The following is a 15,194-nucleotide window of genomic DNA, read 5'->3' on the forward strand; positions in this document are numbered from 1 at the left end:
AGGTTAAAGCAATCTTAGAGCTATAAATGTGCTAATTTTGTCTGCATTTTTTTATAGTTGTCTGCTTGACAAGAATAACCAGAGTCCTATAATGCTGCTTCTGTATGGAAATGCCTTTAAATTTGATAAGACAGTTACAATCTAGGTTACACAGTTTCTCTCGTGATATGTTTGTTTCGCAGGCGTTTGTATCAAGCGCTGGCCTGAATGCTACTATGGTCATATCTGTCTGACTGTTTACTCGCTCCAGAAATAATTTCTAAGGCTATCTTTGTTCTAGTGGATACTCTAGTGTTGTCCTTGAGCTTGTTGTTACAGTTCTTGACATTTGAAGCTAATTTTAGGTTGCTTGTTTCTACAGTCACTCTCTGAGGTCTTGTGATAACCATACGCTCGGTCACTGTCGATGGCAGTTTGGTTTCAGCTGCACATGTACGGTGGAAAAATAGGAAACTCTGTTAAGTGCTTTGCTGGATAACATTTTGATAACAGGCACCAGTCGTGGCAGTGACTCAGCTAGGAGCCTGTAGTTATATCTGCCAGGCGTAAGCCAGGAGGGGATCATGTGGTCGACGGTGTGTGCGCGCCTCCTGTGTGTGTCTGTCCGCAGCTAACCTCACATACTACTGGAACCATAAGTCTGAAATTTTGTGAGCTCAGTTATGACTGTTTGCTCAAGGACCTCTCGATGCAGTTACTCAGTATGTTTGCATGGTGTTACAAAAGGTCAAATTATTGTGTTAGTCTGACTGAAATATGACTAAAATGACTCTCTTGAAATCGGACTAACACACCCAGATAATGAGATCGGAAGTGTTTCTACTAATTAGGTAATTTTCTTGTACTTTTTATTAATTAGTTGCTAGTTTTTTGGTCATTTCTTCTTCGTTGCTTATAGCATTTTTCTCGTACTTTTGATATAAATCAGGCAATTTGCTAACATTTTAAAGAGTTAAATAGCAGAACTCTGAAAAAAGTGCTTTTTTTTGGAAGGGAGAGGGAAGTAGGAGGGGTTTTATTGGACATTGTGTCCGAGGTTTGTCTCCATGTAGCCTGACTACTCTGGTTACACCTTGATTATGTAACCTACATATTGTCTCCCTATAATAGGACTTCTCTCATGTATACATGCTGAACACACAGCCTGCCCTGCACTTCCTGTTCCCTCCCACATGCCCCCAGACACACCTGAGGAAGATCTGCCCTTAACTGAGTGCACCTTTTGTAGTTTCTCTGTGTACAACTGCAATTGTGATTGATTATTGTGACCAGGTCCTTGAAGTCATGTCACCTGAACGGCCCTCCTGGATCGTTCTTTCACTGTAACACTACATGCTTTTGGCCCAATCATTGCTCAGCTTTGAAACTGCAGCCCAGCAGCTCCACGCTCGCAGTGACGACACTCAAAACTGCACGCTCATCACACATAATTATTGCTTTCTCACAGTCAGTAGCACTTAAATTACATTCTCTGTAATCCACATGGAAAAAAGAAACAAAGTGTGCACATGTAGTTAATGTTGCATGAACCTGTTGATGTAGCCACACATGTAAATGGTGTGAAACATCGTCTGCGGGGTTTCTGTTTTTCTTGCGATTGCGTGTGTGAATGGGGAAGTGTTGTGAGGGAGCTGCGGACATGGAGTGGTGTCATTATGTAATTTAACAGAAGTAGTAATGACCAGATGGTTGCAGCTAGTCTGGGCTGTTAATCATAAATGCTGAGGCCTCCACAATTGATGTTTTCTTCCCTCTTGGCTGTCAGAGAAACTCAGTTTCTGTTGCACGAAGGAAGGAACGTTGACTTTTCTGCCAGCGTCAGCAAAACCCCTGATGTGTTCATGTTTTCAGTATTTTAAATTTACTACGACTGAGAGAGAGAAACTTATTTAGTTTGGTGGGAATCTGGTTATCTGATATATCTGACATATTTCGTGCATATCAACACCAGCTGTTCAGATACAAATAGATGGGGCTGAAATTGAAAGAGTTCATGCAGATAAATTATTTGGGGGTAACAAGCGATGATAGAATCAGCTGGAAGTCACACATTAAACATGTTCATGATTAACTTTCACGATGCATTTAAGCAAAGCAGGTTCTGGATCAGCAATCACTCCACATTCTCTCTGTGGAGTGAAGCTATGAAACAGTTTTTATGTGGAGCTAAAACAATTTCCAAACATAAACCAGCTTAAAATAATGTATAAAAACAGGATTTTCATGAGGTACAGGGATGAAGAGGGGGTTTGATCATCACAGTAGAGGGTTACTGTTTAGTTATGTGGTTACACAATATTTATTTTTTCCTAGTTTATCTTCCTCTTTCTTCTGTATATAATACTGAAAAATGGTAGGTATTTTGATTATGTGGGTGTGTGCATATATGTTTAAATAATTTAAGTATAGGTTTATATTCATAAAAAAGCTGGTTAATTAAAGTTCAAGGACTAATGGAGAAGGAATGGGATTAAATAAGTTAGTACTTTTTTGAAAATTTTTCTGTCTGACTCCTCGTTTGTAAAATCATTTCTCGATTTTCTTTTTTACATGTTCAAAATAAACCAAACTCTGAAAAGCACAGAACATTAAAATCATTGATGAGATCTACATTGGAGCCTGTCACAGAGCATTATGGGAAAACAAAGGGGCGGTGAACGCAGTGGTGACCCTCAGAAAGCTTCTCTCAGACACAGTGAAGATATCAGGCGGCGCATTGTTTCAGCACAAAGCTCGGTTTGTCTCGACTAACCTCTGAGAGGAGAGAGGGATCCCCTGCTGAAAGCCAGTGTGGGTGGACCTCTGCTCCAGATGCACCCTGCGCTCACCAGATGTACACACACACACACACACACACACACACACACACACACACACACGATCACATCGCAGCAGGAAAGACCAGCGTTCCCTGTCAGCACAGGAAATTGCTTAATCAAATTGTATCAGCAGTAAAATATGGAAACAAATCACACTACAGAAAGCCCCACTGACAAGATTACATTCATCAGTGGAAATCATATTATTATGAGTTATGGGATGCTCACGGTGCTGAAATGGGAAAATAAATACTAGAGAACAAAGCATGCCCATGGCTGCATCCTGTTGTGAGAAATGCAAATGTCAGTTTTTTTCCTGCACAGAAAGCCTGTATGTTTTCTAAAGGTCTTTTCAAACCTGGATTTAACAAAAAAAACAGACACTAATTTGCAAGATCAATATCCATACTGTTGCATGACGGTATAAAGAGAATAATGACACTAATGTTCAATAAAATCTATTGATCATGTGAGTAAAAGTCATTATTTTATAGGTTATAGGTTATTGGTTATTTTTTGGTTATTCAAAAGTTGCAGATATTGAAAGAGTTGCAGAACAAAACAGCACCGCAGAAAAGTGTTAAACTGTATTTGCACGGGACTAATATTACGACCTCCAGTGATTTGTAAACATTGCAGAGGATATCTGTGATTTTAACTCTGTAATCTGTAAAGTAAAAGTTCCACGGTAAATTACCTACGATATTAATACTAGTCCTGTGTGAAGAGGGCTTTAGATAGCGTGGATAGGCTCATAGAAATAGCAAGCTTAAAATGTTTTAATTGACATATGATTTATTTGCCTGAATTATTCATGCTTGGTGTGAAAATACCTTTACCCTCTTACACATTTCCCAGATGCTGGTTAGAATTCCTCATTAATGTCTTTAAGATGCAGCGAGATAAAGTTCAACTTCACTAACCCTAACCCTAACTATTTATTGATTTATTTTTCCACAGGACCTCGTCAGAAAAGGGATCCCTCACCACTTTCGGGCGATAGTGTGGCAGCTGTTGTGCAACGCCCAGAACATGCCCATCAAGGATCAATACTCCGAACTCCTGAAGATGACGTCGCCCTGCGAGAAGCTGATTCGCAGAGACATCGCCCGCACTTATCCCGAACACGAATTCTTCAAGGAGAAAGACAGCTTGGGTCAGGAAGTGCTCTTCAATGTCATGAAGGTGATTCTCCGTTTGTGTTTGAGGAGTGAACGCAGATGAACCGATAATAATGTGTACAGATAACAAAAGAGGCATTCAGCTCTCACTAAAGTTTCTGGGTTGAAATGGTTAATCTGTTTTTCAGGCATATTCACTGGTCGACCGGGAGGTTGGCTATTGTCAAGGGAGCGCGTTCATTGTAGGACTGCTTCTCATGCAGGTAATAATCCAATCTTTAGCCCGGGGCGGGCAATTTATTAAATTTACTCAAAAATTACAACATATATATGACTATATGACTACATATTCAGCTTTATCATATGACAGTCGCTCGTATTAACTTTATTGTAAATGCAGTTCATTCAATAATTTTGTATTTTAGTAGTTAACCTTAGTCTAAAGGACATTTAAAAATATAGATAAATATATATTGTGTGTAATATTGCAATATTATTGTAAAGCCATATTGCCCAGCCCTACTTCTACCAAATGTTTTACCAAATTTTTGAGATTTTATTTTATTTTGTTTCTTCTTCTAGATGCCAGAAGAGGAAGCGTTCTGTGTGTTTGTGAAGTTAATGCAAGACTACAGATTACGAGAGCTCTTCAAACCCAGTATGGCTGAACTGGGACTCTGCATGTACCAGTTTGAGTCTATGATCCAGGTAGACGCCTCATACTTGGTAGTGAAACTGCAGCATCGAGTGGTGATGACAGATTGTAGGGATGTTGTGAATTTGTTTGATTTTTACCCGCAGGAGCATCTCCCAGAGCTGCATATGCATTTCCAGGCTCAGAGCTTTCACACCTCCATGTACGCCTCCTCCTGGTTCCTCACCATCTTCCTCACCTCCTTCCCTCTGCCCGTCGCCACGAGGATCTTTGACATCTTCATGTGTGAGGTCAGTTTAAAGGGGCCGTGCTCTGTTAAAGATGAGAGCGGGAAAAATTGCATTGTTACAGCAGCTTAAGGGATAAAACAAGAAGCACCAGTTTAAAAAAGAAAAAGTAGACAGACAGAATGGCTGAATTCACATCATAAATCATTAAATGATTTAACAAGTTAGTTGTGTTGCTTTGCAGAGCAGACAAAAGTGTCATGACATTTGCATAGGATTTGTTTTCTCCTAACAGATGATTGGATTAATGATGGATGATTTCTGTTTTTCTGTATACAGCCTCAATAGTGGGGATATTTCCATAGGCTGCAGCTGCAGGATGTACTCGTAGTGGACTTTAAAGTGGAGGCTGGCTGGTGGTTTAGGAGGTGCTTGGTATGATGTGCAGAGGAGTTTTCTATGAGCGGAGAACGCATTTTAAAATGACAGTGTTGCAGCTGATTATCTTCATTTAATTGCAGGAAGCCAAAATTGCGATTGTGATTAATATTCAAATAACTGTGTGGCCCTAACTTCAGAGTCGTCCACTTGTGATCGAATCACCCATCGTGCACGTTAGTACCAGGTGCAAACAGGCTCAAACATCTACTCAAATGTATTGGTCTGAGAATAATTTCTGTTTTTGCGTGTTTGTTCTTTAGTTTATTTAGCTTGCATTTTTCACTTGAGTTCACTCTCTGTAAGAAATACTTTGCATTTGACCCAAGTACTTTTTTACTTTTGCTTGCCTCAAATGTTTGTGATTTAATGGTTGAACATAATTCTGCTGTTACACTAACTTTATGTCACTGTGGCTAATAAAAAATGTCTAAAATGCAGATGTAACGTCTAAACAAAGGAGCAGTAAATCCACTTAGAGAAGAGCTTTGAGAATGATTACAGTTGTGGATTACTTAAAGTTAACATCATAAAAAGGTTATGGATTAGCACCACCTGTTGGAGAAAACGAAATACTACAATTGATTTTTAATAGCTGGTGTGAGTTGCCATTTTCTCCCACATGAGCTGTTGTAACAAATTCTCAGTCCACTTCAGAAGAGACTTCACAGCATGCTGTGCAGCGTTTGTGTTCTTTGAAAAGACTCAGTGATTACAGGTGATCTCTGTCTTCAGGGTCTGGAGATCGTTTTCCGTGTGGGACTGGCCATCCTTCAGATGAACCAGACTGAACTCATCCAGCTCGACATGGAGGGAATGTTACAGGTATATGACCATGACCTCCGCATAACGTTTCACTCGAGCAGCTCAGATCTCTGGTCTAAAAAGTGCGGCACTCTCAAGGGAGGAACCTCCACCACACCCAGATAATGACTACATGTGTCCTCCCTGCTTTACCTGTGTTTACGCTGACGTTTGATGTAGTGCTGTGAGGTCAGAGAAACACCTGACAGGGACGTCAGTTGTTTGAAAGCAGCTGTTTTTTTGGGCGTGTGGCTCTGATCCTGTCTCTGTTTTCCTCACTGTGCTGCAGCACTTTCAGAAGGTCATCCCGCACCAGCTCGACAGTGGACCGGATAAGGTCATCCAGGCTGCCTATCAAGTTAAATACAATGCGAAGAAGATGAAAAAGTAAGTGCAACTACAAGATCAGCAACACTTAGCAACCTCTCCCTCCGCTTCTGCAGTTACTTTTACACAAAACCTCAAAAAAAATCCTTATTTTTGGCTTCTATAATGAACACAAATACTCATAAAAATAGGATCTAAATCCAAGGCGATGCCAGAAAAGCCAATAAAAGAAGTGCAGAAACAGCATCGTAGCTCCAACAAAAGATTAAAAAAAAAAAACGAAGACACAAAAACAAACAAGAAAATCACCTTAAAAAGTGCTAAATATTTTTATTATATTTTTCTAAAACATCATTTTAAATATAAAATTACTGTATTTACAAGTATAGGTTTCTAGACATTTTCTCCCTTATTGTTGATAAGTTGTTCATATCCTTTTTTCTCCACGTTTTCAAAAGAAATCAAACCAATTTGCTCAGGTTTTAAAGGGTCAAACAGCTTGTGAAAAGCATCTTTCATGCAACAGAAGAAACCCGATGCTGATTCAGGTTTCAAAGAGTTAATATTAGTTCTAAAAAAGAAAAAAACTGAAAACCTACCCCAACAAACACGTACCCAAAATATATTAATTATATTATATATTCGGGCCCAGCCCTACTGGCTTTTTTTGTTGCCTTCACAATTAAACTCATGAACTTTTCTGCTACTATTTTTATCTGTTTTTATTGCTGCATTTTTTCCAGTAGTCCAGTCCATGCTAGAAAAGCTTTTATTATGTTTTCTTTTCATATGTTTTACTAATCTTCTCGTCTTTTTCAGGTTAGAGAAAGACTACACTACAATCAAAACGAAAGAAATGGAGGAGCAGGTGGAAATCAAGGTGAGTAAAAATTGTTAAATGTTAAAGAAACGCTCTGAAGTCTCCACTATTTTGTTTCATGTGATGTTTTTTGTGATTTCCTACAGAGGCTGCGGACAGAGAACAGGCTGCTGAAGCAGAGGATAGACACACTAGAGAAAGTGAGTGCAGCAGTGTTTGTTACAGGTGCTCCGTCACCACACTAACCACCATCAACATCACGTTAACCCATTCAGCTGTGTATCCTCATACATCATGCATCTCCTCTTAAAGGGATAGTTTGGATTTTTGAAGTCGGGTTGAATGAGATTCTTATCCACAGTCAGGGTTTTACAGACAGTAGATGACGGTCGGCATGTCCCCAGGTTGGAAAAGTGCAACCATCGACGGCAAGGAATTTTCTGCTGTGGACGGGTCAGCGGGAAAACAAATTTTAACCACACAAAAAAAATCTGTATCAGCTTAAGTGTTCTCTACATTCGAATGTTTTTACAGCTTTACCATGCTGTCAGACAGCCCTTTCTGATGGTCAGCTGAAGCCATTATATCACTCTCTTCTATGCCAGACTCAGTTGGGAAAAACAGTACTTTAAGATTGCTGAACACAGAAGTTCTGCTGCTGCCTCCATAAGTTAGTTTGTGTTTTTGTGTGACTTCAGTATTTAAAACTGTTAGTTCAGATTCACTTAAGTCACACAATAAAACAAACAAACACACTGATGGAGGCAGCAGAAGACCAGCAACTCCTGTGTTGAGCGAGCCAAAAATACAGTTTTTGTCAATGGAGTTTGGTGGCTTTTACAAGCCGGTAAAGGCTTCCCTTTGAGAAGGGGATGTCTGTGGCAAAAAGAAGCATTTAAACCGACGCTGATTGTTTTAAGTGGCTAAAAGAAATTTTGCTGCTGCCCCCTTTAACAGCAGTACATTGCTGAGCTTCAGCGGTGGAGCTCCTATCTGCCTCTCCAAACTGAGGGCATGCCAACTAGTTCTGTCATGATACTGCAAATTATAACTTTGATATTATCCCTTGAACAATATTGATATTCAAAACCATTTTCAAAACTGCAGGGAAAGATTGACTTTACAGTCATACATTCAGGCTTTAACACGACAACTTTGGCTTTCCCTCTCTTGATTGTGGTAAACGTAACAATAATTAAAACTTTTTTACATTTATTAAAAAACATGTTTTTTTACTCAAAGTAGTGCTCATGTTGAAAAGCCACTGAGATTTTCAAACATTCAAAAGTCAAGTGCAAACAAACCTGTATTCCAGATGAGGCGGGTGACAAGAAGACAGCGAAGGCGGGGCGATGTGGGTGCTGCTGCTGCTGTGTGTGTGTGTGTGTGTGTGTGTGTGTGATCTCGCTGTTGGAGAGAAGAGAGAGCGAGAAAGTTGTATCAGTATTTAGGAAAATTATTATGAAAACCATTTCAAATATTCAGAATCTGTCTTATCAATAAATCAATATTTTGACAACATCTACTGTAAGTAACACACTGACGATGGAAAAGTACCAAACATAACCCCACTTCAGAAGATGCAAACCTTGGCTTCAGTGAAGGAGTCTCGTCTGTCACTAACTGGGCTGTTAGCTGGACGCTCTCATGATAAACCATCACTGGCTGGTTCAGTGCGTTCATTAACTGTAGATGAGGATCCTATCAGAGACAGAAGGCAGATTTTGGACTTGAAGTTGCCTTGTTGTCATGGTGACTGTCTGAGTGGCTCCAATAACAGACACTAACAGAAGCAGAGACTGTAACAAGCCTGTCTGGAATGTGAACGTGGCTGCTTGATGCGATACAAAGCGCTGTTGTATCATTCTGCAACCTTTTCGTGGCGCCATGCATGAGGTCTGCCACGGGTGGCGAGGGCTGCGGTGCGTCCGCCTGCAGGGAGAAACACTGTGATCTAAACGAGTCTGATACTCAGAACCAGCTCGAGGCTGCTGCTCTCTGAGGCGTCTCTGTCACGTCACTCCCAGGACCTTTTTTTTAACTCTTTACTAACTGAACCTGTTGCTGCTCAGATTAACCACATCAAACCCGGAGCTTCTGTTCGGTTAAACACACAGCTCCTTACTGCTTATCACGCTGTTGTTCTAAACGTCACTTTCTGCTTTTACTCGAGCTGTCTTGCGCTGCTTCTTCCTGTCTGAAACCTGTCACTGTTCTCAGCACCGCCTCATTTTTCACTTTGTCACCTAAGTGTGTGTGTGCATATTTGCACCTCTTTTCACCGCACCTGCATGCAATGTTCCTTTTCTACCCCTGAATGTAAACACCATTCTGCAGCCTGTAAACAAATATTTTTTTGGATGGGAAATGAACATTGCATTTCTTCTCTCAAACAATCAATTGTTCTTTTTTGTGTGCTTTTAACTGTCCTCTGGATTCTCTCTCTCTGCTGTCGATATTTCTGTTTTGTAGGAAAGTGCTTCCTTGGCAGATAGATTGATCCAGGTATACTCCTCATTTTCTCTTTATCCCTCTCACTCATTCCTTCTTCCTTCTCTCTCTTTAGCATTGCATGCTTATGATTAGCACAATGAACAGCAGTAATAATGCAGATTTGATTGAACTTTGATGATTCTCTGAATTAAAACCACATTATGATAGCTGATTACATTGTTGAATAAGTGCATGAAATAGCACATTAAAGCATGCCAAAGTGAGAGAATCACAAATCATTTTAAAGAAAGCAAAGGAATTACAACATAAATCACAGAGTTAACCCTTTGAGACCTAAGGCAATTGGTTTGATGTCTTTCAAAAACAAAGGCAAAAGGCAATGGGCGACTTTAAAAACAAATGACACAAAAAGTAGCTTTTTTTCAGTACAGGAAATTTCCTCAAAATTAGAGAATAGAACCAAGTAAAAACAAGGAAAAGACACAAAAAACATCAAGGAAATCGTCCCAAAAAAGTGCTTAAAAGATAATATTGTAAACTAATTTTAAGTATATTGTTATGAAAATTATAAATGTTGACACTTTCCCTTGATTCTTAAGAAATCATTCGTTGCAATTCTTTTTATTTGTTGTTAGTGTTGTAAAGTGACCTTGAGTTCTTGAAAGGCGCTTTATAAATCCAATGTATTATTATTTAAATTATAATATATATAATATAATTATTTTTATTAATTTGCAGAACATCTCTTGCAGAGATGCTCATTGCCTTTTATCTTATGTTTTCAAAAGAAAGCAAACCAATTTGCTCAGATTTCAAAGGTTATGCAGCACAAAAAAGTGATGTAGATCCAGGTTTTAAAAAGTTAAGCATGTCCTTAGAAAACCCATCTTCTCCTCTAATGTGCCCACCCATTCCGCCCTCTCGTTTCACTTCCTGTCGTGCTCACGCCACCCTTCCCTCGGTTGGTTTATGTCCCAAGGGACAAGTGACTCGAGCTCAGGAGGCAGAGGAGAACTACCTGGTCAAGCGGGAGTTGGCCACAGTCAAACAGCAGAGCGAGGAGGCCAGTGCTCAGCTGGAGCAGGCCAAGACAACCATCAGGCAGCTCCAGCAGCAGCAGCAGCCGCCGCAAGTGGTAAGGAGGGCCGCAGAGTCCCCGGCCGGCAGGCTGCACAGATCCTGCGGTCTGTGACAGGAGCTGTGACAGGGATGTTTCTCAGATGACCTTGTGTTGTGCAGATCTGAAAGCTCAATTTCAAAACTGTGTGGCAGTAAAAATGAGTTTCCGTTCAGATGTGTCACCCCTCCTGCATTGTTGACGCACATTGCCAAGCAGCAAAATCCAAGCAGCAGCATTTCTGCTCTCACTTCGCACACCGGCTTCTGGTAATGATCTGTTTCGGCATGCATGAATTCAAATTGGGACACGCATTATGACACAGCTCAGTTCATGAATTTGAAAGCAGCTGTCTCACAGGCTGGCAGGTTTCACACGTGGTACCCTGTTCACAGAGTCCTCTTGGTGCATATCTATTGACCTAACATCCTTAATTATTGATGGTCGGATTCCAGATGATAATGTGCAGGCATTACAATGTTTTACATAATTTGCTGTCTTGCTTCTCAGTGAGCAGCCATGAATCATTTATGTGAAAAGTGAAAAAGCAAAATGGTTGGTGTCAGCTCTTATTAAGGTTGGCTCTGTGGAGAGACACAGAGGTGTGATTTCTTACAGGAGAATATATTTATAATATCAGCTGAGCAAATCTGATGGACTGTAACTATTTTGGGACCCTGGAGGTTGAATATTTTGAGGACTGTGCAGACAGACATTTGAAGCTCTTTGTTGCCGTCCGTACTCACACACGTGTCCTGTTGTAGAAGGGAGCCCCTCGGTACTCGGAGGAGTCCGTCCTGCAGCTGGAGAGAGAGCTCGTGCAGGCCCGGCTGAAGGAGGCGGAGTCTCAGTGCGCTCTCAAGGAGATGCAAGACAAGATCCTGGATATGGAAAAGGTGTGTTGTCTCAGACATGATGTATAGCTTAAATTTTAGCCAGCATACAGTGTTATTATATGCCGAGGCTGTATTACATGTTTTTAAAACATGTAGAGATTTAAGGATTGCAAACTTCTTGAGGAACTCTGATTTTATTAAAAGGCTGTCATGCCGATTAAGATTTTCTTTCTTTTTAATAACTTCAATTAGGAGCTTACACTTTTTTCTCTAATGAAAACTTCACTTGTGTGTTTATATTGAAACACCGTCACATAACTTTTAATTTTTTCTAAATCTGCACCAGGTTACAGGCCTTTCTTTTACCCAAACTTAAATTAAAAAGCTTTCCAGGTTAATGAACAGAGCTATTTTGTACAAATAAAATCCAACTGGAAAGTGAATTGCAGTATATCCAACTTTATCCAACATGTGTCGCTTTACCAAAAGAGAACAGGTGCAACAGATCTATATATACTCAAACTTTACTGAGACAGGGGCGCCTGGTGGATCAGTGGATAGAGCGGCGCCCCATGTGCAGAGGTTGTGTCCTCGCTGCAGCAGCCGTGGGTTTGAGTCTGGCCTCGGCCCTTTGCTGCATGTCTCTCCCTCTCTCTCTACCCCTTTCACGCTCACACTGTCCTATTGATTAAAAGCAATATAAGCCCCCCAAAAAATCTTAAAAAATAAAAAAAAACTTTACTGAGACTGACTGGCTGGTACCAATCACGATAAAGCTAAAAATTGTCCGATTGTGATCGCCAGCTGATCGATGCATCTCTTTAAACACGTAATTCTTACCATCCTTAGAGGAACACGTCGCTACCAGACGACACCAATGTGGCGCGTCTTCAGGAGGAGCTGATAGGGGTGAAGCTGAGGGAGGCGGAGGCTCTGACGGGCCTGAAAGAGCTGAGGCAGCAGGTCAGAGACCTGGAGGAGCACTGGCAGGTGAGCACCAGCATGTCGACATCCTGCAAAAAATGCAACATGTCCGTGAAATGCAGAAAAAAGTTTTAATGTCAGTAAATTCGTTTAATAGCGTCACTTGGCACGCACCGCTGGTCGCTGGAAGGACAGCCCGAGGAAGAACACCACGAGCGAGCTGCAGGACGAGCTGATGAGTGTGAGGCTGCGTGAGGCTGAGGCGCAGGCAGAGCTGCGGGAGACACGGCAGAGGATGCTGGAGCTGGAGACACAGGTCAGAAATCACATTATTTTAGTTCTTATAATACCATTAACCCTTTAAAATCTGAGCACACCGCTTGATTTCTTTCAAAAACATTAGAAGCCAATAAGCAACTTAGCAAGAAATCAGAAAAAGGTTACAAGTGAAAAAAATAAATTAAAAAAACAAAAGCAACCAAGAAAATTGTAATATAATTATAAGAGTTATAAATGTAGTTTTCTGGATATTTTTTCACTAGTTTATATATATACATGTAATAATTACCCTCAGCTAAATGTGAGGTCATTTCTTTGTTATCTCTTACTATATTTCTGAAATGTATGGGACATTTCTTGCCAAGTTGCTTATTATGTTTCCCTCCATGTTTTCACCTCAGTAAGTAAGGTCTACTTTCGGTCTAGTTAACAGTAAATGCACTGAAGAGGTGATTTCTCTGCCTGTATTGTCACACGGTTTCCTTCAGAGGGCAGCAGTCTTCTGTTCCAGCAGACTCACAGACCTCTCTTCTCATCATCAAATTATGTAACTCAGATCATTATGGATTAAATTGATCATTTATAATACTCAAAATACGTTTTCTATGCACAACCTTTGCTCAAACAGAATCAGATTCACAGTAACCAGCTGCGACGGGCGGAGCAGGAGAGCCGCTGTCTCCAGGAGTGCGTGCAAACACTGACGGTGCAAAATAAAGACCTGCATGCGCAACTGCAAGAGATCAAGCGGAGACAGGCTGAGATTGAATGCAAGGTAAACCTCTGCAACACTTCACACGGCGCACGAGACAAACTACCACAGATCTGTTTCGCAAACATCCGAATAAAAAAATACATTTATAGTTTGTGTTGACATGTACAATTGGACATTATGATTTTTTTCATCCGTTTTGTCTGGCAGTATTTAATTTTGATGGGTCTACAGATGCTGGAAGATTTCTTTTTTATCTCCACAGTTTTGGTTTTTGAAGTTTTCAGGGCAAACATGAATCAGTAGTTCAGTGTCTAAGTTGAAATGCCCAAGCAAATGTAGAAAGGTGAATAATTCCACACATGGAGATAGAGTGAATTAAGACTTCATGAAATAAAAAAAAGAAAAAAAATGGAATTGAAAATGTTAGTAAAATTAATTAATTATAAATAACAATTCTAAAAATAGTTAATAAAAGAATAAAAGAACAACAAAAGATAACAGGGAAATTTGATGCTGCTAGATTTTGGTGAAACTGTTTTCTGAAGAAGAGTAACACATCCCATCTCTAAGGAATTCCCCCCGCAAGACTGACTCATACACAAATAGAAAATACTCTTATGTTATACAGTACGTTTTCATCCTGGCCATTCAGCATCACGCCTCCCTGGGACTTTGCTAAACTGACCTTTGCTTGTTTTTTTGTTTTTTTTTTGTCTGCAGAGTAAGGAGGAGGTGATGGCAGTCAGGCTGCGGGAAGCTGACAACATCGCTGCTATGGCTGAACTCCAGCAGCAGATCTCAGAGCTTGAGATTCAGGTAAAGTCCCAACTCACTCCTGTAACATCACACTCCTGCCTCTGCAGCAAGCTTTGGATTTCCTGCGTAAACCATATTTTACATGCTTGACTTTTACTCAAACACAGATAAAGTTTCCTTCAGGAATGTGTGGAGCGACAAAAGCTCATGTTTTAATTTTAGGCGGGTTTAAAGTACAGATTTGCGCAAAACTTATTTTTAGTAGTTACTTACTTACTTGTACTTATTATTTTTGAAATGTCGATAAAACACAATTGCGAGATGACTGCGTTTCCACTGAATGATGTTCTGTGGGTTCTCTTCTCACAATAATATTCCAGTAGGCGTTTTGTGTGAGCGATAACGGAAAGGCGAGCCACTCATATGTGGGAGCGGCCATGTATGAGGGATTTCTGGGAGCTGATAGTCCACAATTTCACAGAGGAATTGTGGATTCAAAACTTCCGGATGATCTGCTCAACTTTCTCAGAGAGAAATGATGCAATAACAGCTCTTGTGGCTCCTGCTGCATCATGAGGGAGCCAGTTCCTCCTGACCAGCACACAGACACAGACATGTGACCTAGCAAAGACTAAAAAGTGTTTCCACTGCAGTTTTGTGAAATATGGCTTTTTCAAATTGCCTGAAATACCACCTCATGTTAACTTTTTTGCAACAAAGAGGGAGGTTTTTTTTTTGTAAATTGCTGAGTTTGCATTAGGCTTATTTTATATTTGCAGTTTCAATTTGCCCAATTTAAGGGTTAATGAAACCCCTCCCTGGTGTCTTGCTGTAAGTGATGGGCTTCCTACGTATCTACGTGAGAACTAAAGTGGTTGTTTCACTTGACAGATTTCTGTATT

At 40.4% G+C, this 15,194-nt stretch overlaps 1 protein-coding gene across 4 annotated transcripts in view; it reads left to right on the top strand.

Moving 5' to 3' along the window:
* The window catches only part of evi5b (ecotropic viral integration site 5b), a 43,971-nt gene that overhangs the window by 16,086 nt on the left and 12,691 nt on the right, over positions 1-15,194 (top strand). For 3 of the 4 annotated variants that reach the window (XM_042483727.1, XM_042483728.1, XM_042483729.1), the window contains 15 exons: positions 3,780-4,004; positions 4,129-4,203; positions 4,523-4,648; positions 4,742-4,885; positions 5,996-6,085; positions 6,354-6,451; positions 7,211-7,271; positions 7,358-7,411; positions 9,684-9,716; positions 10,645-10,800; positions 11,547-11,678; positions 12,468-12,608; positions 12,700-12,858; positions 13,450-13,596; positions 14,257-14,352. In XM_042483727.1, coding sequence (XP_042339661.1) covers positions 3,780-4,004; positions 4,129-4,203; positions 4,523-4,648; positions 4,742-4,885; positions 5,996-6,085; positions 6,354-6,451; positions 7,211-7,271; positions 7,358-7,411; positions 9,684-9,716; positions 10,645-10,800; positions 11,547-11,678; positions 12,468-12,608; positions 12,700-12,858; positions 13,450-13,596; positions 14,257-14,352 — 1,737 coding nt within the window. The remainder of the gene's footprint in view (positions 1-3,779; positions 4,005-4,128; positions 4,204-4,522; positions 4,649-4,741; positions 4,886-5,995; positions 6,086-6,353; positions 6,452-7,210; positions 7,272-7,357; positions 7,412-9,683; positions 9,717-10,644; positions 10,801-11,546; positions 11,679-12,467; positions 12,609-12,699; positions 12,859-13,449; positions 13,597-14,256; positions 14,353-15,194) is intronic. The other variant, XM_042483730.1, reaches the window with a different exon arrangement.

Source organism: Plectropomus leopardus, chromosome 3, assembly GCF_008729295.1.
Source record: "Plectropomus leopardus isolate mb chromosome 3, YSFRI_Pleo_2.0, whole genome shotgun sequence".
Lineage (NCBI taxonomy): Eukaryota > Metazoa > Chordata > Actinopteri > Perciformes > Serranidae > Plectropomus > Plectropomus leopardus.